This window comes from Schistocerca cancellata, chromosome 4, assembly GCF_023864275.1.
Source record: "Schistocerca cancellata isolate TAMUIC-IGC-003103 chromosome 4, iqSchCanc2.1, whole genome shotgun sequence".
Lineage (NCBI taxonomy): Eukaryota > Metazoa > Arthropoda > Insecta > Orthoptera > Acrididae > Schistocerca > Schistocerca cancellata.
In genome coordinates, this window is record NC_064629.1 from 216318284 (window position 1) to 216346232 (window position 27949).

At 42.3% G+C, this 27949-nt stretch overlaps 1 protein-coding gene across 3 annotated transcripts in view; it reads right to left on the reverse strand.

Moving 5' to 3' along the window:
* Positions 1-27949, reverse strand: part of LOC126183323 (cuticlin-4) — a 243927-nt gene that overhangs the window by 156790 nt on the left and 59188 nt on the right. For 2 of the 3 annotated variants that reach the window (XM_049925184.1, XM_049925183.1), the window contains exon 2: positions 11122-11156. In XM_049925184.1, the coding sequence (XP_049781141.1) occupies positions 11122-11156 (35 nt within the window). Of the gene's footprint in view, positions 1-11121; positions 11157-11288; positions 11421-27949 lie in introns of those variants that run through there. The other variant, XM_049925185.1, reaches the window with a different exon arrangement.

Genomic DNA, 27949 nt, shown 5'->3' on the forward strand with positions numbered 1-27949 from the left:
CCCCTTTCGTAATTCCCGGCGTTATCTCACCTATGAACAAGGAATGACCAGCAACAACAGCTGGAAGGCGGGCAATCTACAGGTGATACGACAATGACGTTTTATTTGCGATGCATTCGGGGATTGGTATTAATAGATGTTGAAGTAAGGAGGAAATCTGAAACTGACCTGTAAGACCTGTCTCCTTGTGAAAATATAGTGTCTCCTTCTCGGTATCAACAAAAGTTGAAATAAAAGGCAAATGAAAATAACCTAAGAATACTGACGAAGGAGTACTGTGTTTGGTACGGTGTGGACACTGTTCATGATAATAGATATTAGAATATGAAGTAACCAGATCTAAAATTCGTCACTCCTTCCTTATATAAAGTAGCATCCCTTTCTTCATGATGATAGCGATGGCTCGTCATGACAATGAATTCGCAGTTACTCAAAACGGTGTGTGAGTGAGAAATCTTATTGGACTTAACTGCTAAGGTCATCAGTCCCTAAGCTTACACACTACTTAATCTAAACTATCCTAAGGACAAACACACACACCCATGCCCGAGGGACGACTCGAAACTCCGCCGGGGTCAGCCGCACAATCCATGACTGCAGCGCCCCAGACCGCTCGGCTAATCCCGCGCGGCCTCAAAACAGTGGGGAATCATTCTGTTCCATTATCGCTCAGGAGCACATTTCGCTCAGTAACATGCTAGATGTCGTCACCTGGGCTGAGACTAGATGAACCGGTGGATCAGGGAAGTAACCTCGTATTCGTGGTGTGTACATTGAATCAATATGACACAGTTCGGAGCGATGGGATGGGGTACTGTCGTGCTGAATGCGTAGGTCTTCAGCGGCTTCTCATTGCCAAACAGATGAGCCCACATTATCTGTCTTATATTCTTCACCTGTGACGCGGTAAAGATTTAGCTTGGATGCTATTTCATCCATCATAAGATACCTCCGAATGAGGACATCAGCGCAAGAATTGCACCTTCTGCGAAAGAAGTATGTCCATGATTATCTGTAATCTCCATGTCGAGGTGTTAGCACAGATACTGGTGTGCTACGCTGGATTCTCTACCCCAAAATGCCGATATATTTCTGTGTGCTATGGCTGGTCATATGTTGTTATTGTACACATTTGAGTTGGGAAGTGATATTCTGCACAATGGTCGATTTACAGGTTGAGTTGATTTGGGGGGAAAAGACCAAATTGCGAGGTCCTCGGCCTCATCGGATTAGGGAAGGATGGGGAAGTTAGTCGGCCGTGCCCGGTCGATTTATGGCCTTTAGCTATTCTTCCTACCCATCGTGGGCTCCGGCATCCAAATTTTGTCGACCTTGGGACTTAACCGAATGAAAATACTGAGTATAGACAATATATACAATTCTAGTGTAAGGCTCAGCGTCTCTAGCTCCAGTGATGTGGCTACGATAAAAATGTTGCTATCGAGTTGCAGGACGTCCACTCAAGTAATAATAGTCGGGCGCCACCTTCATTTGCCATGTTGGCAAAACGGTTATATTTCGATAAAGGTAACCATCTCTACCACAGTATTTTCTGGCAGTGTCTTAAAAACAGTGAATTTGAAAATGAGCTCTTATGATTTTAGCGGATATGATGACAGTAAAATAACAACTTTTTGAGCGTTATATGAATCCATGATCATTGCACTGGTGTCTTATCTCCGATGACGAAAAATGCGAGCGCTTACCTGTATTTGTGTATCGTCGTGTAGAGTATCTTAAACAAACCCGTCTGTGTAGGTGAGGTCGCCAGCGCATTTCTTGTGGAGGTTGACTCTGCTGTGGTCGGTTCGAATCATGTTAAATGAAGAAATTGTCACCGAATGCATTTTCACTGAATGCGGTCACAGAACACTATTGGCGGTGATTTGCTAAATTCAGTATCTCATTTGATGCTCTTCAAGGGAAGTGTTTGTGCGCTAGTACCTAATTTGGTTTCACCGTTTCTTTTTATTTCATCCATAACAACACAAATACAGCATAACATTACACCAGTACTCATCAAGTCGATACATCCTACGCATATACCCATCTAACACTAAATTACAAGTCGGAGGGACGCAATCGCAAACCACTACCTTGCCCAGGACAGCAAAACGGAGTTCTCATATCTGTCCCCAGCGTCTATTTTCTGAGCGAGGACTGACACTGACTTCTTGAATGCAGATAAACTCTGGTAAATAACCCTAAAGAGTTGCTCTGTAACTAGTTTTAGACGATCAGTAGCACAGTGATACATATGATGCTGTATACGTAAATGCTTCTTTAAAACGTGAAGGTGATAAGTCTGGCATTCATAAAGCTTGCTGTTTTCCGAAATTCAACACTCAATTGATTAGGGGAAAATTGGACGAGAAGTATAATTTGTTGCAGGATAATCATATGTTTTGTCAGGTCTAAGACGCTACCTTCACAAAGTTATTCCAACTTCCAGGACACTTTGCTGACACGGTCACAAGTGTTTTGTGACCCCACCTTGAATGTGCATACCATACTTATGTTACTTGAGCGTTTCTTGTAAAGAAATCAGTACCTTTGGGTTAAGCACCTGCAAGCTGTTGCTTTTGTGGTCTTCAGTTCGAAAACCGGTTTGCTACAGCTTTCCACGCTAGCCTATCCTGTGCAAATCTCGCCATCTCTACAGAATTACTGAAACCTTCGTCCATTTGAATCTGCTTGCTGTAATCAACCCTTGGTCTCCCTCTTCAGTTTCCGCCCTCTCCCCCCCCCCCTTTTCCTCTCACCACACTGCTCTCCGTTACCAAATGGACAATTTCTTGGCTAGGGCTAACAAACATTTTCTGTCATCAATTTCTAAGTCTCGTAGTATACCACTGATAATTTGCAACAAGAAAGATTACAAAGCCTACACAACTATATCCATTGATCTGTCCAATGATACTAAAACGACTGATCGAACCAAAATGGGAAAGTTCTGCGAAATAGTTTGGGCCAACGCAGTAATGCTCTTGCGGTTACGCTTCTATCGGATGTGGTAATCCAGTGTCCTTGCCTTCCTCTGCTCAGTTATAGGGCGGCTTAAGGCTGAACGTGGATTCCGAGCCACGGTGAAACTTGGAAAGTTTTACGTGCTCGACGTATTACCACATTGCCGGTCTCGATCACGTACGATAGTGTGGTGGCACACGATCCGAAGGCAGCTGGCTCGAATCCAGGTCGTGCAAGAAAAATCACTGGCAAGGGAATGAGAGGTGTCCCATCGTTCTGGATTAATCCCAAACCTCTCTACAGTGTCTCTTGAAGTGGGAGTAAGTGACAGTGCTGTTGGCCATCTATTCGTAAGGTGGGGTGATACGTTTAACTATTCGAAGATAGTAGATTTAGCGCAGGTATCGTGTTTCACTTTCTCTGTACATTTCAATTGCCTCCGTACTTGCTCTAATCTCCCTTTTCTTATTCTCATTATCTCTACGCGAGATATACCATGATAACAGGTTAATATTCGCACAGTCTTCTTCGAATAAAGTTTTTTTCTGAATTCACGCAGTATGGTTTCATGAGAACTACATCGTCTTTTTTTTCAAAGATTCCCATTTTAGTTATCCGAGCATTTATTTTAAACTTTTTTTATGGGCTACACAGACCTTAGACGATCTGCTTCTGTGAATTTAACGTCTGTTGTCACACATACTTGATAACGACTCCAGACACTGGAACAATACACCAGCATGGGTCACAGCTACGCCTTGTACGCTAATTCCTTTACAAACGCCTTGCCTTTCGTCAGAATCTTTCCGACAATTCTGTTTTCTATTCGTCTTCTGTAATATGGAATCGATTTTACGAGATCGTCTGATATCATCTCACTTCTTAGTATTACCCCAAAATACTTATACCATTTAATGTGCTGAAGATGTTCACCACTAATTTAATCAGATAATGTCTAGCACTTTCTATTCGTTACTGAACCACCAAGCCACACACCATCGAGCTTAAAAGTTGTATCCATATTAAGAAAGGATATGGAAACTGTGTTAAGAAAATCAACGTCAACAGTTTCTTCCATACGGGAAATGTGATATCACGTATCATTGTGACGAGCCTTCGTATAGGAAGTCAATTTCGCGAGTTCTTTTTCCACGAAGAGCTGGCTCAGAGTAATTATACATTCGGAAACTAAGACCTGTTAAGATATGGGCTGCTGTTCACAGCTTCCATTTTATTTACAAATGAGGCATGATTCACAAGAGAGGAAATAGTAAATTATCACAACAGGCACGTGTGGGCAGATGCAACGTATGGGCATTAATTGTCGGTGACAGACTCATTGGGCCATAACGCTTATGAAATAGATTAACAAATGCTGTGTATCACCGATTTCTGCGCGACGAATTAGCAGCTCTATTGGTAAACGTTACCCTTGTAGCAAGACAACAATTCTATTTCATGCGCGACGGGGCACCGTCCCATTTTCTACAGATTATACGACTGTACCACACCATGACGTTTCGTGGGCAGTGGATTGGTGGAGGAGGTCCAGTAGCATTGCTTCGTCGTTCACCGGACCTGAATACGCTGGATTTCTGGCTATGGATACATTTAAAGACCTTGATGTTTTCCCAAAACGTCGACAACGTTCAGGCGTTACAGGAACTTGTGACCGACGCATGTGACGCAAACCGAATGGAGCCAAGTGTATTTGAAAGCGTGCTTGATTCACTGCGAAAAATGGCTAAAGGATGTGTCAGGATCTGTGGCAGTCACATGCAGCACGGGCTATAGTGTCTACAGACAGATGGGAATGAGAGGACAGATCGGTCCACTGGTCCATGTCTTAACAGATATTGATTTCGGGGCATATCAATATAGGAAATTTTCTTCTGGTTATGGCCAATACTACCTCCAGTAGAAATATGTGATACTATCCTGCATGTTGTTGTTGTGGTCTTCAGTCCTGAGACTGGTTTGATGCAGCTCTCCATGCTACTCTATCCTGTGCATGCTTCTTCATCTCCCAGTACCTACTGCAACCTACATCCTTCTGAATCTGTTTAGTGTATTCATCTCTTGGTCTCCCTCTACGATTTTTACCCTCCACGCTGCCCTCCAATACTAAATTGGTGATCCCTTGATGCCTCGGAATATGCCCTACCAACCGATCCCTTCTTCTAGTCTAGTTGTGCCACAAACTCCTCCCCAATTCTATTCAATACCTCCTCATTAGTTATGTGATCTACCCATCTCATCTTCAGCATTCTTCTGTAGCACCACATTTCGAAAGCTTCTATTCTCTTCTTGGAAATGGCTCTGAGCACTATGGGACTTAACATCTACGGTCATCAGTCCCCTAGAACTTAGAACTACTTAAACCTAACTAACCTAAGGACAGCACACAACACCCAGCCATCACGAGGCAGAGAAAATCCCTGACCCCGCCGGGAATCGAACCCGGGAACCCGGGCGTGGGAAGCGAGAACGCTACCGCACGACCACGAGATGCGGGCAAATATTCTCTTCTTGTCTAAACTATTTATCGTCCACGTTTCACTTCCATGCATGGCTACACTCCATACAAATACTTTCAGAAACGACTTCCTGACACTTAAATCTATGCTCGATGTTAACAAATTTCTCTTCTTCAGAAACGCTTTCCTTGCCATTGCCAGTCTACATTTTATATCCTCCCTACTTCGACCATCATGAGTTATTTTGCTCCCCAAATAGCAGAACTCATCTACTACCTTAAGCGTCTCATTTCCTAATTTAATTCCCGCGGTAGCGTTCTCGCTTCCCGCGCCCGGGTTCCTGGGTTCGATTCCCGGCGGGGTCAGGGATTTTCTCTGCCTCGTGATGACTGGGTGTTGTGTGATGTCCTTAGGTTAGTTAGGTTTAAGTAGTTCTAAGTTCTAGGGGACTGATGACCATAAATGTTAAGTCCCATAGTGCTCAGAGCCATTTGAACCATTTGAACCATCTAATTCCCGCAGCATCACCCGATTTAATTCGACTACATTCCATTATCCTCGTTTTGCTTTTGTTGATGTTCATCTTATATCCTCCTTTCAAGACACTGTCCGTTCCGTTCAGTTGCTCTTCCAGGTCCTTTGCTGTCTCTGACAGAATTACAATGTCATCGGCGAATTTCAAAGTTTTTATTCCTCTCCATGGATTTTAATTCCTACTCCGAATTTTTCTTTTGTTACCTTTACTACTTTCTCAATATACAGATTGAATAACATAGGGGAGAGGCTACAACCCTGTCTCACTCCCTTCCTAACCACTGCTTCCCTTTCATGCCCCTCAACTCTTATAACTGCCATCTGGCTTCTGTACAAATTGTAAATAGCCTTTCGCTCCCTGTATTTTACCCCTGCCACCTTCAGAATTTGAAAGAGAGTATTCCAGTCACCATTGTCAGAAGCTTTCTCTAAGTCTGTAAATGCTAGAAACGTAGGTTTGCATTTCCTTAATCTATTTTATAAGATATGTCGTAGGATCAGTATTGCCTCACGTGTTCCAACATTTCTACGGAATCCAAACTGATCTTCCCCGAGGTCGGTTTCTACCAGTTTATCCATTCGTCTGTAAATAATTCGTGTTAGTATTTTGCAGCCGTGGCTTATTAAACTGATAGTTCGGTAATTTTCACATCTGTCAACGCCTGTTTTCTTTGGGATTTCAATTATTATATTCTTCTTGAAGTCTGAGGGTATTTCGCCTGTCTCATACATCTTGCTCACTAGTTGGTAGTGTTTTGTCAGGCCTGGCTCTGCCAAGGCTGTCAGTAGTTCTAACGGAATGTTGTCTACTCCCGGGGTCTTGTTTCGACTTAGGCCTTTCAGTACCCTGTCAAACTCTTCACGCAGTATCATATCTCCTATTTCATATTCATCTACATACTCTTCCATTTCTATTATATTGTCCTCAAGAACATTGCCCTTGTATAAACCCTCTATATACTCCTCCCACCTTTCTGCTTTCCCTTCTTTGCTTAGAACTGGGTTTCCATCTCTGCTCTTGATATTCATGCAAGTAGTTCTCTTTTTTCCAAAGGTCTAATTTTCCTGCATAGCTGAGCAGTAATTCGCATAATTCGTTGCTCTTTTGCGCTGTACAGAAATAGCGCACACAGATATGATACGGCCTCGGGTAAGCAGAGGCGAGTGTCTCGCAATCCGAGAATGGCCGAAATCCGTGTCCGGCGCGCCGGGTCGCGGAGCTCGTCGGCCTTCCGTGGCAGTCACGTGACCGACCTTCTACGGCTGACATCACCGGCAACAGCGCGGACACGGCCGGCCAGCCCCTGCTGCACACGTGCCAGCGCTCGGGGGCGCAACGGCTCAGCATATCGTGCTTCTCCGTGTCCACTTGGTATGCTGCACGGCCAGGGTTCTCCCTAAACACAAGGCATTCTAGGAGATAAGAAGGACATCTGTCAGCTGCTCGCCTTAGGGCTTGCCCACATAGATGGGCTTGCAGCCTCAATTCCGGCAGCCATTCACAGGCAGACTGTATCTGGTGACTACAACAAACCTGACATGCTTCGTGACACTACGGATGGAATCAGCGAACAATAGGAAGTTGAATGAGGCAAGACTTTACGCTAAAAATATGTAACAGAAAGACTGGCTTTTTCGAACGAAGGCGGAAACAAGCAGTATGTACACGATCGTATAGCCGTAGTGTGCAAACATTTGTTCACAATAAGAGAGATAAGCGAAACTGTGATAATGGCGAGCGCACGCTTTGATTTCAGATCGTGTAAATTAAAACTAAATACGTAGGAATTAAAATTTCGAATAACTTAAATTGGAAAGAACACATAGAAAATGTTGTGTGGGAGGCAAGCCAAAGACTGCGTTTTATTGGCAAATGAAAATGCAACAGATCTACTAAAGAGACTGTCTATACTACGCCTGTTCGTCCACTTTTGGAGTACTGCTGCGCGGTCTAGGATCCTTACCAGATGGCATTAACGGAGTACACCGAGAAAGTTCAAAGAAGAGCATTATCGAAATATAGGGGAGAGAGTGTCACTGACATGATGCAGGAGTTGGGGTGGACATCATTAAAACAAAGGCATTTTTCGTTGCGGCGGAATCTTCTCACGAAATTTCAATCACCAACTTTTTCCTCCGAATGCGAAAATATTTTGCTGACGGCGGTCTACATAGGGAGAACGATCATCAGAATAAAATAAGAAAATCAGAGCTCGCACGGAAGGATGGAAGTGTTCGTTCTATTTGAGACTGGAATAATAGAGAAATATTGTGAAGATGGTTCGATGAACCCTCTGCCAGTCACTTAAGTGTGATTTGCAGAGGATCCATGTAGGTGTAGATGTAGAAAAGGTTGGCAAAGAAAGTGTTTTCTGTTAATAGTTCTTAAACGTATTGCATGACACTTGCACTTCTAAAATTTTAGTACAAATGCTTAAATCTCTTACTTGCACTGTCTTTAAAGCTAGGCTAAAACGTTGTACTAAGCTCATTAAATTTGAATTATATTTGACTGCCATTAAAATCCTACGTATCTGTGACATCTGAGAACGAAGGTGACAAGGAGTTCTATTTTGTGGCAGGAGGGGGGTTTCAGTTCAGGGCTACAGCTGGTTCTTACTTGTGAATCTGCTTTCGTCCTCACAAGGAAACAAAATCTCTGCACTTGTCCTATTCCTTTACAGCATATGACGTGCCAACACATCGTTCATGTCACATGTTGTGCATTTGGAAATTTAATGGAAAGATTTTGTGTTGATCTGGCACAAGATTTATGTAATAACCCATACGTAGATCTGATGATGGTAACATAGTTTACCGAAACCGGTTGTCCACAATACAGTATTTTATTGCGATCTTGGCTAAGAAGTTTTTCTTCTCCTAAGGAATATAATACATCAAAGAGTCTATGCGAGGTCAAGTTTGTAAAAAGACACACTTAAAAGGTCCAATAAAGCAGTATTTCAAAAAGTTGACACTTTTCACTAATAATAAATAAAAATTATAGTTGGTTTCAGTCTTATAATGCAATTACCTGTCAATAACAATCTGTTTAGAACGTGGAATGACAGTGTCACTCTGATTTAATGGCAGTGGTAGGCTGCAGTTCTGTGGTACCGTTCTCGGATGCTTATCTCTGAAAATCACCTTGCAGCATGATTTTGCGACCTATTGCGAATGCGCATAGTCTGTGTCGTGTTGCACTAACAGAGGAAGTCAAACATGTTTATAAAATGAACGTACAAATAGCCGTTACCATTGCTTTCACCCCATACAATAGTTTTACAGAAGAACCTGCATCAGCAGAAAAAAAAAGACACCGTTTTCGTAGTGAAAATTTGCTTACGAAGCTGCGCAGTAGTAGGGTTTCAGCGAACGATCAATTAATGTCTTTCGTGTTACTAAACATGAGCCACGTAAACGTCGCGAGGACGACTTCAGGGGGGCGTATACACAGACGAGCTTCCCACACTCAATCCGTGAATTTTCAGGAGGAAAGACATTGAACAGTATGTTACAACAACAAAGGCTCCTCTATGTCCCATCTCACTCTGATAATTGAAGTTTAGGTGTACATGCTCTTGCGTCTCATTGAAACTGAGTAGGAGAATATTAAAATTTTGTTCCGTCTGTAATGGATCCAGCTGCTACCCACCTGTTGGCGCAGGCGTAGTTTCTTCTCTACAAACGTTATGACAAAAAATATGGTCCATCAATTAAGCATACTAACATCCTTCCATCCTTATACTATGGTTCTTCATAATGGTGTGAAATACTAGAATTACCGTCAAACACCAGTATCTTCTGCATAATTGAGAATACAATTTGGTATAAGCCTGCTGAGCCACACAACAGATCATTACCTATTATTTCACTTCCAGGTCGAAGGTTTATGACATCATCATTCTTGATATTTCGCACATATCGCTCTAGACAAGTTTCGTAATTTAAAACTTGTGAAATACGTAATCAATATTACGATTTTGGAATGCGTAAAATGCAACGTTCAGATTCTTTCTGATATTACCAATAAAAGTACTGAGTTGATAGGTATACGGGAGGTTCCGTGATGATACTGAATGATGGTTATAATGTGTTTGCGAACCAAGAAATCATCCAAATCATCAGACAATAAAAAATACTAAGAAAACGCGGCTTTGTTGTAAACACGATCTTCAATTTTAATGCACGCTTGTAAGAAAAGCGCTGAAGACTTCACATAAAGTGCTTCAACAACAAAATGAACAATGATATTTATATACACATCAAGTTACCGGGTATTTCAGGAGGGAAATGAGCTTAATGTAAGAGGTGACAGTTTGAACTCTTTTTGAACGATAATGGCGGAAAAATGCTTTATACTCAACAGTTTCCTCAGCGAAGCTTTGCGAAACAATCAGAAACTGGTACGGTGCAAATGACAGTAAATTATTTAAAAACGTCCTTTCTTATTTTTTAGAATCAATTTACCTTCACAAGTATGAAAAAATGTCAGCGACAACCTTAATCTAATCTGCAGTTCCCGCTAATAAATGCCTTGATGTCAATCGGAGATTGTGTGTCATTTGAGGAAAAAAAATTACACCCGTTTAAATTACGTCAACGAACATCGTACCCATTTAAGAGATTTTTAAATAGCTGCTGTTCAGAAGCTCACATTCCTAGGCCTAAGTGTGTCACGACAGATACGAAACGTTTGAGGATTATGGTGTATCTAGTTAAATGTTTCACATTAACCGTTGGGAGGTTCATCTACGAAATTTCATAATGATGTTGGCGAATGTACAGGAAGCAACAAAATTCACATTTCAGGAGGGAGAGGCGATGACGACTGTATAAGGTTAAAAGATGTTGAACATTACGTCACTGCTTGAGTGAATGTCAGCTGTGCTGGATATAAAAATAGCTTTCATGTATCGTTCGTAGCTCTGAAATACTTTTCAACTGTAAAATCAGTTACCTGCACATTCTGAATCTTGTTTCCAGTTCATTAATTTTAAATACAACAATACAGAATAATGGAAGTCATGGAATACACGCTTACAGCACCAACAAGCTACTGTCAAGGCTCTTGTTACTGGGCAGATTTCACCTTATAATGAAACTTGTAAGTCAAACGTACTAAAATAAGTTTTGTACTTACCAGTATAAATATCACAGCCCTTCTGATCGCCATACCTGGAAAGAGAAAGTGATAAGTTGAGATTTGGGTCAGCTTCCAAAGCAGCTAGCAGCTGTGCGTGAGTAGCCGTTAACATCTCATTCACTTTCAGCGTTAACACACGATTTCACTAGAGGTGCGAGACTCACTTAGGTGACCATTAATGTGAAATAAGCGGAGCCGACAGTCAAAACACGGTAATTCGAGCTTCAGCCACACATAGCGCAACTATGAGAGGCGAGCTGCGGCCGCACCAGTGTTCCACTCGCTCGCCATCTTTGAAATGGAGAGGGAAAGCTGTTGGGTGGAGGGAGCAAGCGCCCACTCCACTCGCTCTCAGCCGCACCACAACACGGGGCCAGCAGGGCTCACCTCCCCTAGCGTCTGTCCGCACTTCCACGGCCTAGCAGTTTTGGTAGTCCGTAGCTAATGACAGGGACTGGGTTCGATTCCCAGTCCAACAACTCTGATACGGCAGTGGAGTTGTTTCCCTGTCTGAGTCCCAGCAAAAGTTGAATGGTTCTCCACTCAAGATGGAATGTTGGCAATCCCTCTATCAATATTATATTAATGTAAAATATAAAAGTAATATAAAATCTCGCATCTCCAGTTTTAACGCTAATGAATAAAAAATAGGGTTTCATATTGAACTGTCGTATGGAATGAACAGGAGACAGTAATTTATGTCCCCCATTTTCGCTCTGGGGCTGCCTGTGAGGAAACCGCCAAAGCAAACTATGTTTCTTTGTAGTTCGCCGTCCCTCCTACACCTATGTAGAAAGCGAATATGCTCCACCGAGCCTTCCACAATCGGCGATAATCGTAAACCTAATGTTATGCTATGTCTTTAAATAGTACCCCTTGTTTTCTATACGGAACCTATATGATTCAGCTTCTTTAGATGTACAATTACCATTACTTTCTTCGAAGTAAGTTTTATTACTGGTGATATACACAAATTCGAGAATGAATGCGCATGACATGTTGCGATTAGCCTTAACTCTGCAAATGAAAAGAAAGAGGTCAGAAGAAATCTGTTTGACAGTAGGTGCACAAAATAGCAATAAACGTGTATCCTAAAGACAGTACAGTTTTTGTGTTACAATGTCTCATTAGTTCTTGTGTCCATGCATTTAAGTTTTGCGATACGGTACTAGTATTTTAGTTAGACTGTTTAGATTATGAAAAGAGTCAAATTGCTGTAAAATCTTGAATGAACAGTCCTCACCAGTAGCAAGGAAACACACACAAACACAAATACACACAGTGAAGAAAAGACATTTTTAACTGTTTGCACCAAAGCTACTACGTAATTATTTACTGGATGACTAGTTTCGGGCTTTGCTCATTTTCATAACCACGTACTTTGTATTTAAGATATAATTGGTGTGAATAGTTCTATTTATGTCATCACACTTCATCTGTACCTCAGAGCTTGATTATGCAGCAAGATCTGATCCACATGACAACAATGTTTCATATATAAAGGAGAATTTGTTCTCGTCGGACTTCTCGATAACACCTACGAAAATAAGTCAGCGTGACACATAGTGAACTCCAACGAGAACTAATTGTCCGTTATGCTTGAAATATCATTGGCACGTGGATCCGATCGTGCTGGATAATGAAGATCTGAGGTACAGCTTAAAACTTAATGACTTAAATAGAACTGCTCACACCAATTGTATCCCAGGCAGAAAATACGTAGCTTTTGAAAATGGGTGAAGCTCGAAACTAGATAGCTAGTAAATAACTAGCACCTTTGACGCAAAAAATTAAAAATGACTTTTCTTCAATATTTGAGAGCTGTAAGGCTACTAAACTTTTATAAAAACACACACATGCAAAGTTGTATCAATAAATTAAAGAGGGAGTTGGGTGGATGATTGGATTTTGTCAGACCAAGTTATGGAAATGTATTTTGTTGCGAACAGAAAAAGTAGTAAAAATGCAGGGACTGCCTTTGCTAATATTATTTCTGCCCTTGCGTCGAAATGTTAAATAAAGTCAAGCGTATATGTGCCTAGCAATCCATCAGTACGTTGTAATCATCTGCATGTAAGAGTATTACGAAATGACCACACAGGAAGTAATAAAACAAACTGAGCAACACAAACTAATCTTTTACACCGCTCTGCAAAACAATGGCGACAAGCTGAAATGAGTTTAATTGGCAACCTCTATCTGTTGAGAGCTCTTTCGTTGCTAGTCATACCGAGCAAGTGAGAGCTCAAAAGGAATTCGAGTATAAATACGCCATATTAATAGTCTCAATGACAAAGGTCTCTCTTCGATGGTTTGACGAAAAGAACTCTAAAAATAAAAATAAGCAAATGAATGAAAAGACATAAACCTCAAACTATTGTTGTAACAGAGGTATTTGCAAATCCATTAATCGCTCTAATTTTAATTACCCTGTTTTGTTTCCTCTATGCCATAATTTTACAATTTTCTTCTGCTCTCACCTTCTGAAGGTTGGTGTAAAAAAAACACCTGCAGAGAAACCCGTTACGGATCCGCAGCTGTTGCCGCGCCGCGCGCCGTGTGGCAGCCGGAGCTAGTATTTGCGTAACAACGTGACTCAATGCAGTAAAGTACAATGCGTATTTAGGCCAAGTACACTCACTGGCTTTTTGAGAGGCAAGAAACGTGTCCCAGCGCCCAGCAGTTCACGTTCAGAAATGCGATCGCAGATGACTTCGTACGAACAGACGCTGAATATTCTCACTTCCATTAAAGTAATTGCTCTTCAGAAAAGTGACCTGCGGTTTGCATAGCTTGAAATTATGTGCACACAGTCGGATCAGATGTACTATATGTTAAAATATTCTTTCGTAATTTGTAAGAGAGCAGCCATTTACTTACAAACTACGACAGAAAATAACAGTAACTATCAAAAGTATCCCTAACACTCGAAACAAGATATATGGCCGTAAAATTGTATACAACTGCGCAGGGAGATAAGGAGATGTATTCTTAATGAAAACAAAAACAGTTCATCAGACACCGATGCAACAGACGATCTCGGAACTGTTGAGAACAGACGTCAGAAAACTGAGTTAGGCTGCGAACAGAGGTACAGAAATCTTCCTTACTTATCGTTCTAGTAAATATCAAACGGAGAACTCAGTTTTGTAGAAATGTCTTTCCTTCCAGTGCGCAGAAGCTTTGTTGATTCCATCTTGTGGTTTACCATATCCAACCTTTTTTTTTTTTTTTTTTTTTTCGATGTGTGATCATTTGTCGCAATCTATTACGCTACCTAATGATGTGCATTGGACTGATGTAATGGTGTTAAAATATAATCATGGCACTGACATGTTGCTATCGCGTTATCTCCCTCAAGAACAATAAACGGGAGCACCACCTGAAGGATTACGGACACAGTTCTGCAACGAATTTTCAGACTGTTCAAAAGTAAGTAACTTTATTCAGCAACGTTGTTTTCCCCGTCTGTTTCTTGTTTTTTTACGTGTTGATGGAGATTTGTACTTGCTGAAAGATCAGGATTCCAATACTGACCTTTTGTGAGATCCTCATTCGCACAGTACCCAAAATATTAGTCATTTGTGACTTGATATGAAACACAAAATTATCTAACAGCGGGATTTCTAAAGAGGGTACCAAAAGGCAACTGCGAAGAGCTTCTGTGAATTTTAGCGAATAGTTCTTGTGACTGTAATTCTGCAAATACCTTAACTTTTGGATCTGTTTAGGTATTTTCTCTCTCAACTGTATATTTTGGGTCATACCTGCCTCCTTGGCTAATTACTAATTATTTGATAATAAAAGGCAATATGCATAAGGAAAATATGCATTAATTGAATGCTTGCATGTAGTAATACGTAGTTAGAAGGCAGTACTGCTTCACTACTATTCACCAATATGACTTCATCCAAAACAGACTGTTGTGTCCACTCCATCAGCAGAGTTGATAAATGTTAGGTCCTTTAGGAAACAAGGTCTCTGATTTATCAATCTTTCGGGCGTGGATCCGTGACAATAAGATTTCTTCTTCCGATATTTTGACTGTTGACTATAAAGCCATCTACAAGGCGATTCGGTGACTGAATAAAAACCATTTGACACAATGTTATGTCAGGGATAAGACAGACGGCATAAAATCAACAGTCATAGGCAGAACTTTATGCATCTGAGGATAAAACATAGCAAGCGCCGAGACAGAAAATACACACTATTTAAGAATTATGTGGTTAATAATTGTAATCGATGGCATTTGTTGCAATAACAGGCGGCGAAGACTCAGAACAATAATTCCTCTGAAAGAGAAGACGTGAAATAAGCGGTTTCCGTGATTTGTCGACCTTGAAACCCTCGCATCGGTTGAGCAAGTTATCTGTTAATTGCACTTTCACAGATTCCATGAACACTTAATCACAATAAGACGAGGCTGTGGCTAGGATCTCGACTTTCCAGTGTTCCATGCAATGGCCAGCGACAATACTATATTTATCTACTGCAGATTTGTTGGGTTGCAGAAAGTGGGTGTGTCGCTGATGTTCGACGCAGTTTTTGATTAGTGTGTAGTGATTGTTCAGTGTCACTTTTATACACTGACAAGGAATTTCATAGGTACCCACCTTACGTGAAAACAGATCATCTTGCACAGATCACAGAGTTTGAGTCTTGGCTATTAGGTGAAAGATCACATCAACAGTATGCTTGTTGATTATTCTCGCTGTTTTTGAAGGAACATATCCTGAAGAAACATGCAGCATCAAATGCTACTCCGAAATTAGTTACTGTACAGCGAAGCCGAAATTACACACTGACCCACGAGGAATCGCATTCTCTTTATGTTCGACACGAGAAACGCCACATACGGGCCTATAGGCATCATCAAGAAATGATGTTATCCTAATAATTTCCTTTCTAGGTGCTATATCAAACAGCGCAGAGTTCCAACAACGAATGTTGCAGGGCTAACGCAAACTGAAGTAGTCACTAAAATATTAACAAAACAGTCAACCTTACGCACATATAATCTGCACCATATGCTTTATAGCAAAAATATATGTTTCTGTGAAGTTCTTAATACAAAAATAAAAGTAAAATCGATATTCAAATGTACAGCTCAGCATCAAAGCACCGTCCAAAGAAAGGCACATTTTTAATAAATCACGCAGAAGGTTCCTGAGTAACATCAGTGGTACATCTACATCTACATACATACTCCGCAAGCCGCCATACAGTGCATGGCGGAGGGTACCTTGCATCACTACTAGCCGTCCCCCTTCCTGTTCCACTCTCAAATGGAGCGAGGGGAAACGACTGTCTATATGCCTCTGTTCGAGCCCTAACTTCTCTTGTCTTGCCTTCCTCGTCATTACACGAAATATACGTTGTCAGTAGTAGAATCGTCCTGCAGTCAGTCGCAAATGCAGTTTATCTAAATTTTCTCAATAGTATTTCGCGAAAATAACGTCGTCTTCCCTCCAGAGATTTCCATTTTAGTTCACGAAGTATTTCCGCAATTCTCACGGACAACGTGTATTTAGCTGTACGGCTCTGAATTCCTTCGATGTCTTCCTTTAACCCGACCTGTTGGAGATTCTAAACACTCTAGCAATACTCAAGACTTGATTGTACTAGTTCAAATGTGTGTGAAATCTTATGGGACTTAACTGCTAAGGTCATCAATCACTAAGCTTACACACTACTTAACCAAAATTATCCTAAGGACAAACACACACACTCATGCCCGAGGGAGGACTCGAACCTCCGCCGGGACCAGCCACACAGTTTATGACTGCAGCGCCCTAGACCGCGCGGCTAATACCGCGCGGCGATTGCACTAGTGCTCTACACGCAGTCTCCCTTATAGATGCGGGCATGGATGTGTGTGATGTCCTTAGGTTAGTTAGGTTTACGTAGTTCTAAGTCTAGGGGACTGATGACCTCAGATGTTAAGTCCCATAGTGCTTAGAGTCATTTGAACCTTATAAATGAGCTACACTCTCCTAAAATTCTCCCAATAAGCAGAAGTCGATCATTTATGCTATCCAGCAAAAATTATTGTGTGCTCGTTATCTTTCATTTTGCTTTGCAACGTTACTTCTACGTACTCGTATTTAATCGACGTGACTGTGTCGTGCAGCACACCGCTAATAAGGTGTTCGAACTTTACCGGATTTCATTTCCTACTCGTCTCTCTTAATTTATATACACTCCTGGAAATTGAAATAAGAACACCGTGAATTCATTGTCCCAGGAAGGGGAAACTTTATTGACACATTTCTGGGGTCAGATACATCACATGATCACACTGACAGAACCACAGGCACATAGACACAGGCAACAGAGCATGCACAATGTCGGCACTAGTACAGTGTATATCCACCTTTCGCAGCAATGCAGGCTGCTATTCTCCCATGGACACGATCGTAGAGATGCTGGATGTAGTCCTGTGGAACGGCTTGCCATGCCATTTCCACCTGGCGCCTCAGTTGGACCGGCGTTCGTGCTGGACGTGCAGACCGCGTGAGACGACGCTTCATCCAGTCCCAAACATGCTCAATGGGGGACAGATCCGGAGATCTTGCTGGCCAGGGTAGTTGACTTACACCTTCTAGAGCACGTTGGGTGGCATGGGATACATGCGGACGTGCATTGTCCTGTTGGAACAGCAAGTTCCCTTGCCGGTCTAGGAATGGTAGAACGATGGGTTCGATGACGGTTTGGATGTACCGTGCACTATTCAGTGTCCCCTCGACGATCACCAGTGGTGTACGGCCAGTGTAGGAGATCGCTCCCCACACCATGATGCCGGGTGTTGGCCCTGTGTGCCTCGGTCGTATGCAGTCCTGATTGTGGCGCTCACCTGCACGGCGCCAAACACGCATACGACCATCATTGGCACCAAGGCAGAAGCGACTCTCATCGCTGAAGACGACACGTCTCCATTCGTCCCTCCATTCACGCCTGTCGCGACACCACTGGAGGCGGGCTGCACGATGTTGGGGCGTGAGCGGAAGACGGCCTAACGGTGTGCGGGACCGTAGCCCAGCTTCATGGAGACGGTTGCGAATGGTCCTCGCCGATACCCCAGGAGCAATAGTGTCCCTAATTTGCTGGGAAGTGGCGGTGCGGTCCTCTACGGCACTGCGTAGGATCCTACGGTCTTGGCGTGCATCCGTGCGTCGCTGCGGTCCGGTCCCAGGTCGACGGGCACGTGCACCTTCCGCCGACCACTGGCGACAACATCGATGTACTGTGGAGACCTCACGCCCCACGTGTTGAGCAATACGGCGGTACGTCCACCCGGCCTCCCGCATGCCCACTACACGCCCTCGCTCAAAGTCCGTCAACTGCACATACGGTTCACGTCCACGCTGTCGCGGCATGCTATCAGTGTTAAAGACTGCGATGGAGCTCCGTATGCCACGGCAAACTGGCTGACACTGACGGCGGCGGTGCACAAATGCTGCGCAGCTAGCGCCATTCGACGGCCAACACCGCGGTTCCTGGTGTGTCCGCTGTGCCGTGCGTGTGATCATTGCTTGTACAGCCCTCTCGCAGTGTCCGGAGCAAGTATGGTAGGTCTGACACACCGGTGTCAATGTGTTCTTTTTTCCATTTCCAGGAGTGTATTTCTACAATTAGAACAAGATGCTATTCATCACACAAAATAGAGATTATGTTTAAATCATCCTGTACCCTCCTACAGTCAATCACCACGACACTTTCCCTGTGACTACAGCGTCATCAATAAACAGTCGCAGATGCTTCTCCCACTATCCGCCAGATCGTGCATGTGTATGAAGAACAAGAGCGGTGCTATGACACTTCCCTGACACTCTTGACGATATCCTTGTCTCTGGTGAACACTCAGTGTGCAGGACAACATAGTGGGTTCTATTAAACACGAAGTCCTCGAACCACTCTCGTATCCAGGACCTATTTCGTATGGTGGGACCTTCGGTAACAGTCTGCATTGGGGCAGAGAGCCAAACGTTTACCGGAAATCTAGGAATATGAAACATGGCTGTTGCTCTTCACCCATGGTTCGCTAGATAGCATGCGAAAATAGGGCAACCTGAGTTTCGCACGATCGATGGTTTCTAAATCCGTGCTGATGTGTGGACAGAAGGTTTTCTATCTGAAGGAAATTTATTATATTCGAACTTAGAACATGCTCGAGAACTCCGCAGCAAATGGACGTTAGGGATATTGGTCTGGAATTTCGAGGGACGGTTTTTATTCATCCTATATACGGGTATCACCTGCTCTTTTTTCAAGTCGCTTGTACTTTGCTCTGTGCGAGAAATTCGCGATATATGCCACTAAGTGGCCAATGCCAAAGAGTCCTCTCTGTAATACCGAATTGGAATTCCAGCCGAAACTGGTGGCATATTTGTTTTGAGCTCTTTCAGTTGCTTCTCAACACCAGGGATGCCTATTTTGTATGTCCTCCTTACGGGAGTCTGTGCGACAATCAAACGATGATATTTCTGTGCGCTCCTTCTGCGTGAATAATTTTTTTTCTTCCTCTTCTTCCTTAGCATCCGTCTAGCATGCTGGCGGTGTCCGCTTACGTGTATTTCGACACTGAGCCGTAAAGATGTGAAAGTGTATCTGCCGAGCGTCACGAGGGTCTCTCATTGATCCACAGTTTTAAGCTGTGGGCCTAGTCCTTGATGAGCCGACAGCCCTACATCCTACTGCAGGACGGGAGTTTGCCTGTTGGTACGCGGGAAGTGTTTAATTTCCCTCCTAACACCTTTAAGCATGAATGATTTTTTTAAATGTGAAATTTAAAACTGCAGCTTTCCTTTTGCTGTCTTCTGTTGCCGCAACAGACTGTTTAAAGGGTGACAAGAGAAGCCTTTCACACGCTTAGCGATTTTACTAGCACCGGTATCGTCTCGTGTTCTCTGTACAATCTTTCGCTAACGTATCACGGTGGAAGTTGAATGCTATTGCGCATCGCTCTATCTATAGACTCACGAATTTCTTCTAACTTTTGCCTGCCGACATTTCTGGGCTGTTTTTGGAGCCGAGAGTGCAACAATCAAATGGTTCAAATGGCTCTGAGCACTATGGGACTTAACATCTATGGTCATCAGTTCCCTAGAACTTAGAACTACTTAAACCTAAGTAACCAAAGGACATCACACAACACCCAGTCATCACGAGGCAGAGAAAATCCCTGACCCCGCCGGGAATCGAACCCGGGAACCCGGGCGTGGGAAGCGAGAACGCTACCACACGACCACGAGCTGCAACAATCCCTGTCTCCTGTCTCCTCAGCATTTTTCGAATTTTATCATTATGGGTTTTTTCCGTCCTTCATCCACATAGTCGGTACACATTTCTTCACTGCGAGAATTACAGTCAGTTTAAACCTTTCCCATAAATCTTTTACTCGCATTACGAGGTGTGGCTAGAAAAAACCCGGACTAGTACTGGTGAAACAATAAAACGAATGCTATAAGGCTGAAAGTCACGTGGCCTGTCACGTGACTCTCGCTCCGCCTACTGCTCTAGTTTCATCTGCCTCCTGCACTCAGTCTGCCCGTGGCGTCTGTTTTAAGTAGTTGACGTTTTGTCTGTGCGTCGGAAAATGTTGAGTGTACAGAAAGAACAGTGTGTTAACATCAAATTTTGTTTCAAACTAGGAAAATCTGCAAGTGAAACGTTTGTAATGTTACAACAAGTGTACGGCGATGATTGTTTATCGCGAACACAAGTGTTTGAGTGGTTTAAACGATTTAAAGATGGCCGCGAAGACACCAGTGATGACACTCGCACTGGCAGACCATTGTCAGCAAAAACTGATGCAAACATTGAAAAAATCGGTAAACTTGTTCGACAAGATCGCCGTTTAACAATCAGAGCAGTGTCTGAGTTAACAGGAGTTGACAAGGAAAGTGTTAGGCAGATTCTTCATGAAAGTTTCAACATGAACAAAGTGTGTTCAAAAATGGTTCCAAAGTGTCTCACAATTGAACAGAAGGAACGCCGAAGAATGATTTGTTCCGACATCCTGGAAAACATTGAAAGTGATCCCACCTTCTTACAAAATGTTATTACTTGCGATGAATCGTGGTTTTTTACTTACGATCCCGAAACTAAACGCCAATCGATGCATTGGAAAACTCCTGGTTCTCCACGACAAAAAAAGCATGAATGTCAAAATCGAAATTCAAGGCAATGATGATTGTTTTTTTGACATCAAAGGGATTGTGCACATTGATTGGGTACCAGAGGGACAAACAGTGAATCAGCATTACTACATTAGCGTCCTGGCTACCCTACGTGAGCGAGTACGGAGAAAACGGAACGATTTGTGGAGAAAAAAGTCATGGATCCTTCACCAAGACAATGCCCCAGCTCACAGTGCGTTGTCAGTGAAGACGTTTTTGGCAAAACACAACATTCACATCTTAGATCATCCACCCTACTCATCTGATTTGGCCCCCTGTGACTTTTTTCTTTTCCCTAAAGTCAAGTCAGCTTTGAAAGGAACTAGATTTGAGACTGTTGAAGCAGTAAAAGAAAAAGCGACGGAAGTAATGTATGGACTTACCGAAAATGATCTGCAGCATTGCTATGAACACTGGAAAATTCGTATGGAGCGGTGTAGAGACCGAGGAGGAGAGTAGATTGAAGGAGATAACATGAAATTGTAAATAATTGTAAATAAATGTTTTTTCCAGCATCAGTCCGGTTTTTTTCTAGCCGCACCTCGTATATTGGAACTACATGATATCCACTCGTTGTCTAAGTAGTATGCTAACAACTGCTGTCTGCTCTTGCCAGCGTAAAAATTCTCCTAACTTTCTTGACGGATTTATTAATTTTAGTAACAATCGTCGCTATGATGGCATCATGACCACTAATCGCTGTCTCTGTACTGACACTGTCGACAATGTAGCTACAGGGTCTAAAATATTTTGATTGTGCGTGGGCTGTCGAAATGGTAAGGGAAAAAATGAGACTAAATTCATTCACACTGAACTCGCTTTCGGGAGAATGACGGTTCAAATCTGCGTCCGGCCATCCAGGTTCAGGTTTGCCACGAGTTCTCTAGATCTCTCTAGACAATTGCCGGGCTCGTTCCTTTGCAAGGGCACGGCCGATTTCCTTCCCCATTCTTGAAACAGTCCGAGCTTGTGCTCCGCCTCTAATAACTTCGATGTCCATGGGACGTTAAATAATAATCTTCCTTATAAGAACATTCTGAAAAAAGGGGGACCACTGCTTAAGTTAGTAAAGGAAAAAACGGGATAACACATTTCAAAACATTGCAGAAAACAGGTTACACTGTCGCAGTTAAATGGAAAGCGACATTGATAGGAAAGGCAGGTGAAAATAGTGAAAGTTACATAGAAACACTCTGTTGTAGAAAACAGGAAATTCCCCAGCTGGCACAACAGGCAATTAACGAGGACGTCACCTCCATTAATGAAGAAATTCTGTCCACCTGCAAGCTAAAATGAAGCTTTTGTGATCAAATATTTGCTCTACGTAACCTGCCGATCTCATTTACTAATAATATTGGAGGACAAGAAATAAAACTTACACTAACTAATTGAATTAAAGCAAGAGAAGGTCGAGGGATGGGGAGGAAGGTTCTCCAAACATATTCATCACAGTACGCACGTGAACGGTAAGATTACTACCCACAAGCACGTTCAACAGTTGGCATCATAGTATCACTTCTAAAACGGGACTTACTAACAGGGTAGAAAATATAATGACATTTTGTGCTGTGCTGCAAGTATTGCTGCAAAATGGAAGAGTAGTTTCAGCTGCGGTAAGAAAACAAACATATAGTGCAAGAGCACCAGAGCTTGCAAATAACTAGAAGAACATTAAGCTAGAAAATGCCAGAACTGTTTATAAACTTAAAATATGCTGTTAAAATCTGTAGACGAAATATGGTGCATGTAAATGTACACATTTTCAGCTCATTGAAGAGACTTGTAAGCGAATTGTGGCAGGAGGCGTATGGAGGAGTATAAATTGCATATCTGGATGCTGGGATTAGCATAGTGTTGCAGATGTAATTGTCTGAATGAGGTAGAGTATGGGGAACGGTATAAGATTGCCAGTTGGGCAGTTTTCGGTTAGGTTAGGTTAGGTAGAGTATGGGGAACGGTATAAGATTGCCAGTTGGGCAGTTTTCGGTTGGGTTAGGTTAGGTTAGGTTAGACAATGATGAACGACATTTTGTACAGATGATGTACAGATACAATGCTTATTGAACAATAGTATTGAAAGTTTCTGCCACGTTCCAGTAGTAACAAAATGTTTTGGTGTCTTTCACAGTATGGTTCGTTATTCACGACATACGGTAAATATATCAGTTAGTAATAAGCAGCTGATTAATTTCATGGCACACCAGACAATTCTGCAATACATTAACGGAATCCACATATTCCTCAAAGGAAAATTTTCTTCATGGGTTTACTATCCGAGCCGGCCGGTGTGGCCGTGCGGTTCTAGGCGCTTCAGTCTGGAACCGCATGACGGCTACGGTCGCAGGTTCGAATCCTGCCTCGGGCATGGATGTGTGTGATGTCCTTAGGTTAGTTAGGTTTAAGTAGTTCTAAGTTCTAGGGGACTGATGACCTCAGATGTTAAGTCCCATAGTGCTCAGAGCCATTTACTATCCGAAGATTTGTTTGCTGCGGTTTTTCTTTTCAAATCTATCGTATCCTCTGCCATTCATTTCGTTTTAGTGTAGAGCTGACATGCGGAGCATTTCTTAATTTGATTACCATACTTCATTATTGATTGTCTTACATTTTGACAATTAACAGAGCCTTATGGTCTCGTCTCTAGCTTAATCTGATGCCCAACTCTATGACTCACTCATGAGTCACGTCGTCTCTGAATGGTAGGCCTGTTCCATATTTTATGGCACGCTCTCTGTTAGCTGAAAAACCTCGTAGTTATTAATCTTGTTTGTCGACCATATCATAGGCATCGGTCTGGAAATAGCATTACATCTCAGAAGCAGCCATTCTACTCCGCCCATCAGCTCAAATTGTCCGAAAGGGCAGAGAATAGTCGTCGAGGGCGAATAAATCCGCTCTTGTCCTTGGGAATGAGAAATCGCCTCTAAATATGGATTCACCGGCACGCCAAGGTCATAAATGCAGAAGCTACGGGGAAAGCCACTTTATTTAACATCGATACGTATATCCCAAGTAACAACATTTCAAAAGACTTGTACATAAGCACTTCGAAACATTCAGTGTAAGTACCGCGCAACTGTACGTGAAACCAGTGTGATTACAACACGAAAACGGTCCAGGAAATGTTTTTGTGGTCTTCATTTCGAAGACTAAGTTAATCTGAATGGAAAACTGCATGACTCACTCATGAGAGAGCAGCTCTTCACACTAAACTAATTTGTGCAAGTGTCTTCATCTCGATATAATTACTGCAAAATACATCACTTGAAGCGGCTTGTTTAAGTGACTTATTGGTCTCCTTTTTAAATTTTTAGCCCCCATGCAACTCTCTGTTAGCAAATTAACTATTCATCGATACCTGATGAATTGTCCTGTCAACCGGACCCGTCATTTAGTCAAGTCGTATCATACATTTCTTTTCTCTACGATTCATTATCCGATACACTCATTAATCTTCAGTATTCTTCTGTAACAGCAGTTTTCGAAATCTTCTATTCTCTTCCTATCTGTATTTTTTATCGTCCACAACGCACTTCCGTGTTAGACTACTAATAATTTCAGAAAAGGTTTCTAACACTTACGTTTATTTTAGATGTAAAAATATTTCTGTTCTTCAGAAAAGCTTTCCTCACAATTGCAGGTCTACTTTTATATCCTCTTTATCTCTGCCGTCGTCAGTTATTTTGCTTCCCAAATAGGAAAACTCGCCTACTACTGTCAATATTTCATTTCCTAATCTAATTTCTTCAGTTAACATGATTTAATTCAAATACATTCACTATCCTTGTTTTACTTTTATTGATTTTCATCTTATGACCTCTTTTCAAGACAATGTCTGTTACGTTCAACTAATGTTACTTAAAATCCGTCTTGATTGCAATTTTTTTTTTATTATTCATATGACCGGTTTCGGTTCATTCAGAACCATCTTCAGATCTGATATTTCAGTTACAGGAGTAACCCGTCCAAATCCAGCAACTTTCACATGCTACGTCACATGTTACAGGAGTAACCCGTCCAAATCCAGCAACTTTCACATGCTAGATCACATGTGTGACGTAGCATGTGAAAGTTGCTGGATTTGGACGGGTTACTCCTGTAACTGAAATATGAGATCTGAAGATGGTTCTGAATGAACCGAAACCGGTCATATGAATAATAATAAAAAAAATTGCAATCAAGACGGATATTAAGTAACATTATAAAATCACTGATTGCTGTTATCCCATAAGACATTATGTCTGCTTTTGCAAAACGTTCAACTAACTTTTCAAGTCCTCTGCTGTCTCTGACAGACCAAATTTCTCCTTGGTTCCTTTACTGCGTGCTCTATGTACGGGTTGAAGAACATCGAAGATAGTCTACAACCATGCCTCACTACCATTGCAACTACTGACTTCTTTTCAAGTACTTCAAATGGTTTCTGTACAAGTTGTAGATAACCCTGTATCTTATCCCTGCTACCTTCAGACTTTTAAGGAATGTATTTCAGTCAACATTGTCTAAAGATTTCCACGAACCTGTGACTGCTTTTTTCAGGCTATTTTCCAAGATAAGTCGAAGCGCCAGTATTGCCTCACGTGTTCCTATATGTCTCTAGAAACCAAACTGAATTTTCCCGAGGTCAACTTGTATCAGTTTTTCCAATCTTCTGTAATTAATAATTAGTATTATTATTATTTTGCTATCTCAGTGCATGGATTCTTTCGGACTAGGACTGTTATATTATTCTTGAAGTGGACAGATTATTTCATGTGTCTCATATTTTGCGTGTTAGATGGAAAAATTTTTTTATGATATGTTCTCCTAAGATCTTCTTAGGGCGTGCTAAAAAGTAATGCGTACGAAGTTTTTATTATGTTCTCAATATCGGTTGAGGTATTTCAGGTCATGCATATCACTCGGTAGAATTTCCCGCTTCGCCGACGCAAGTTGCAACCCTCTGCCGCTAGAGGGCTCCGAATTGAACGGTACAATATGGCGGTATGTTTACGTAATTATGTCGGGAGGGGCGGGAGGGAGTGTGGGGGGGGGGGGGGGGGACCGTGAGAAACAGCGTGCTGTAATCGGGTTTCTAAGTTTCCAACAGCAGGAAACGTTCCTCCAATTGAAATCTGCAGAAGAATGAAACCTGAGTGCGGTGATGATTGTTTTGACATCAGTAATGTCTGATCTAGGAATGGACGACCGCGTATGGCAACGGACGAGACATATGGGAATAGGTTCGATGAACTCATCAGACGACCCGCGCGGGATTAGCCGAGCGGTCTGCGGCGCTGCATTCCTGGACTGTGCGATGACAGATGATGAAGGCTAGGTTCACTATTTTGACCCTGAAAACAAGAGAGCATCGGTGGATTTCCGCCACAAAGTGTCTCCGACGCCAAAAAAGTTCAAAACCATGCCATCGGCAGGCAAAGTTATGCTCATAGTGTTTTTGGGTATTCAACATGTGCTGCATTTGGAATTCATACCTAAAGGTACCACCATAGACTCTGGATGGTGCTGCAAGACGCTCAGAAAACTGAAAGCACGAACTGGAAAAGTTCGTTCACACATGGAGTACTTTCTCCTTCAGCATGACAATGCCAGACTACACACGAGCCGTGAGACATCTGCAAGAATCCGACGCCTTGGATTCACTGTTACCGCTCATCCTTCATACAGTCCCGACTTGTCGCCATCCGATTTTCATCTGTTTCGAAAAATAAAGAATAGCATTGAGGACATCACTTTGAGAGTGATGAAGCGGTGCAAGCAGAGGTGAGGTTGTGGCCCCGTGAACAAAGTCAAATATTCTGCAGTGACAGCGTCAGCAAACTTGTCTCCCTTTGGGAGAAATGTGTTCATCGTCTGGGTGACTATGTTGAGAAATAAATGTGTAGAAAAAAATAATGAAGATGTTGAATTTAAATAGCGTTTTATTTTAAAAGATTTAAAGTTTTCACATAAAAAATTCGGAGGCAATACTGTTCGGCCTGCTCTCATAATAATTCAGAGGGAATGTCGTCTAGTCCAGATGTCTAATTTCGACTTAGGTGTTTCAGTGTTCTGTCTCATTCTTCTCACAGGGTCACATTTGCCGCCTTATCTGCAGCTACGTCCTCTTCCCTTTCCATAATATTGCTTAGAAGTTTTTTCCTTCCGTACATTCCTTAGGAAATATAGAGAAATAAATAGTAGAAGTGCTCATTCCATATCTTATCCTTTCTGTACCCTTTTCTCCGTCATTTTCTCATCATCCCTCACAACAGCCTATTCACTTGTCTTGGGCCAAACTAGTTCTAAAAAAATAATAAAAAATTGAATAGTAGCCAAAAATATATGCTAGATACATGCTGATTAACGGCAGTATTGTGTTCACCTCTCTACAGTGGAGATACGGATATCCACTTTCCGTGACGTACTACGAAAAATACAGCAAAATGACTTTACGAGCAGAGACTGAGGAAAGTTTCTGATTGAAGCGATTTTGGTACAGGATAGATTGTGCCGGCACAGTGTCTGAGATCGCTTATCACGAAAACAGTGAAGCTCGGTGGAGGTTCGCCTGTTGGTAGGAGAGTGCATGTGGAAACGCCAGTCGACGCCCATGCTCAAAGAATGTGAACGTCGTAGGATAACCTGCTCTGTAAGAAAAGAAT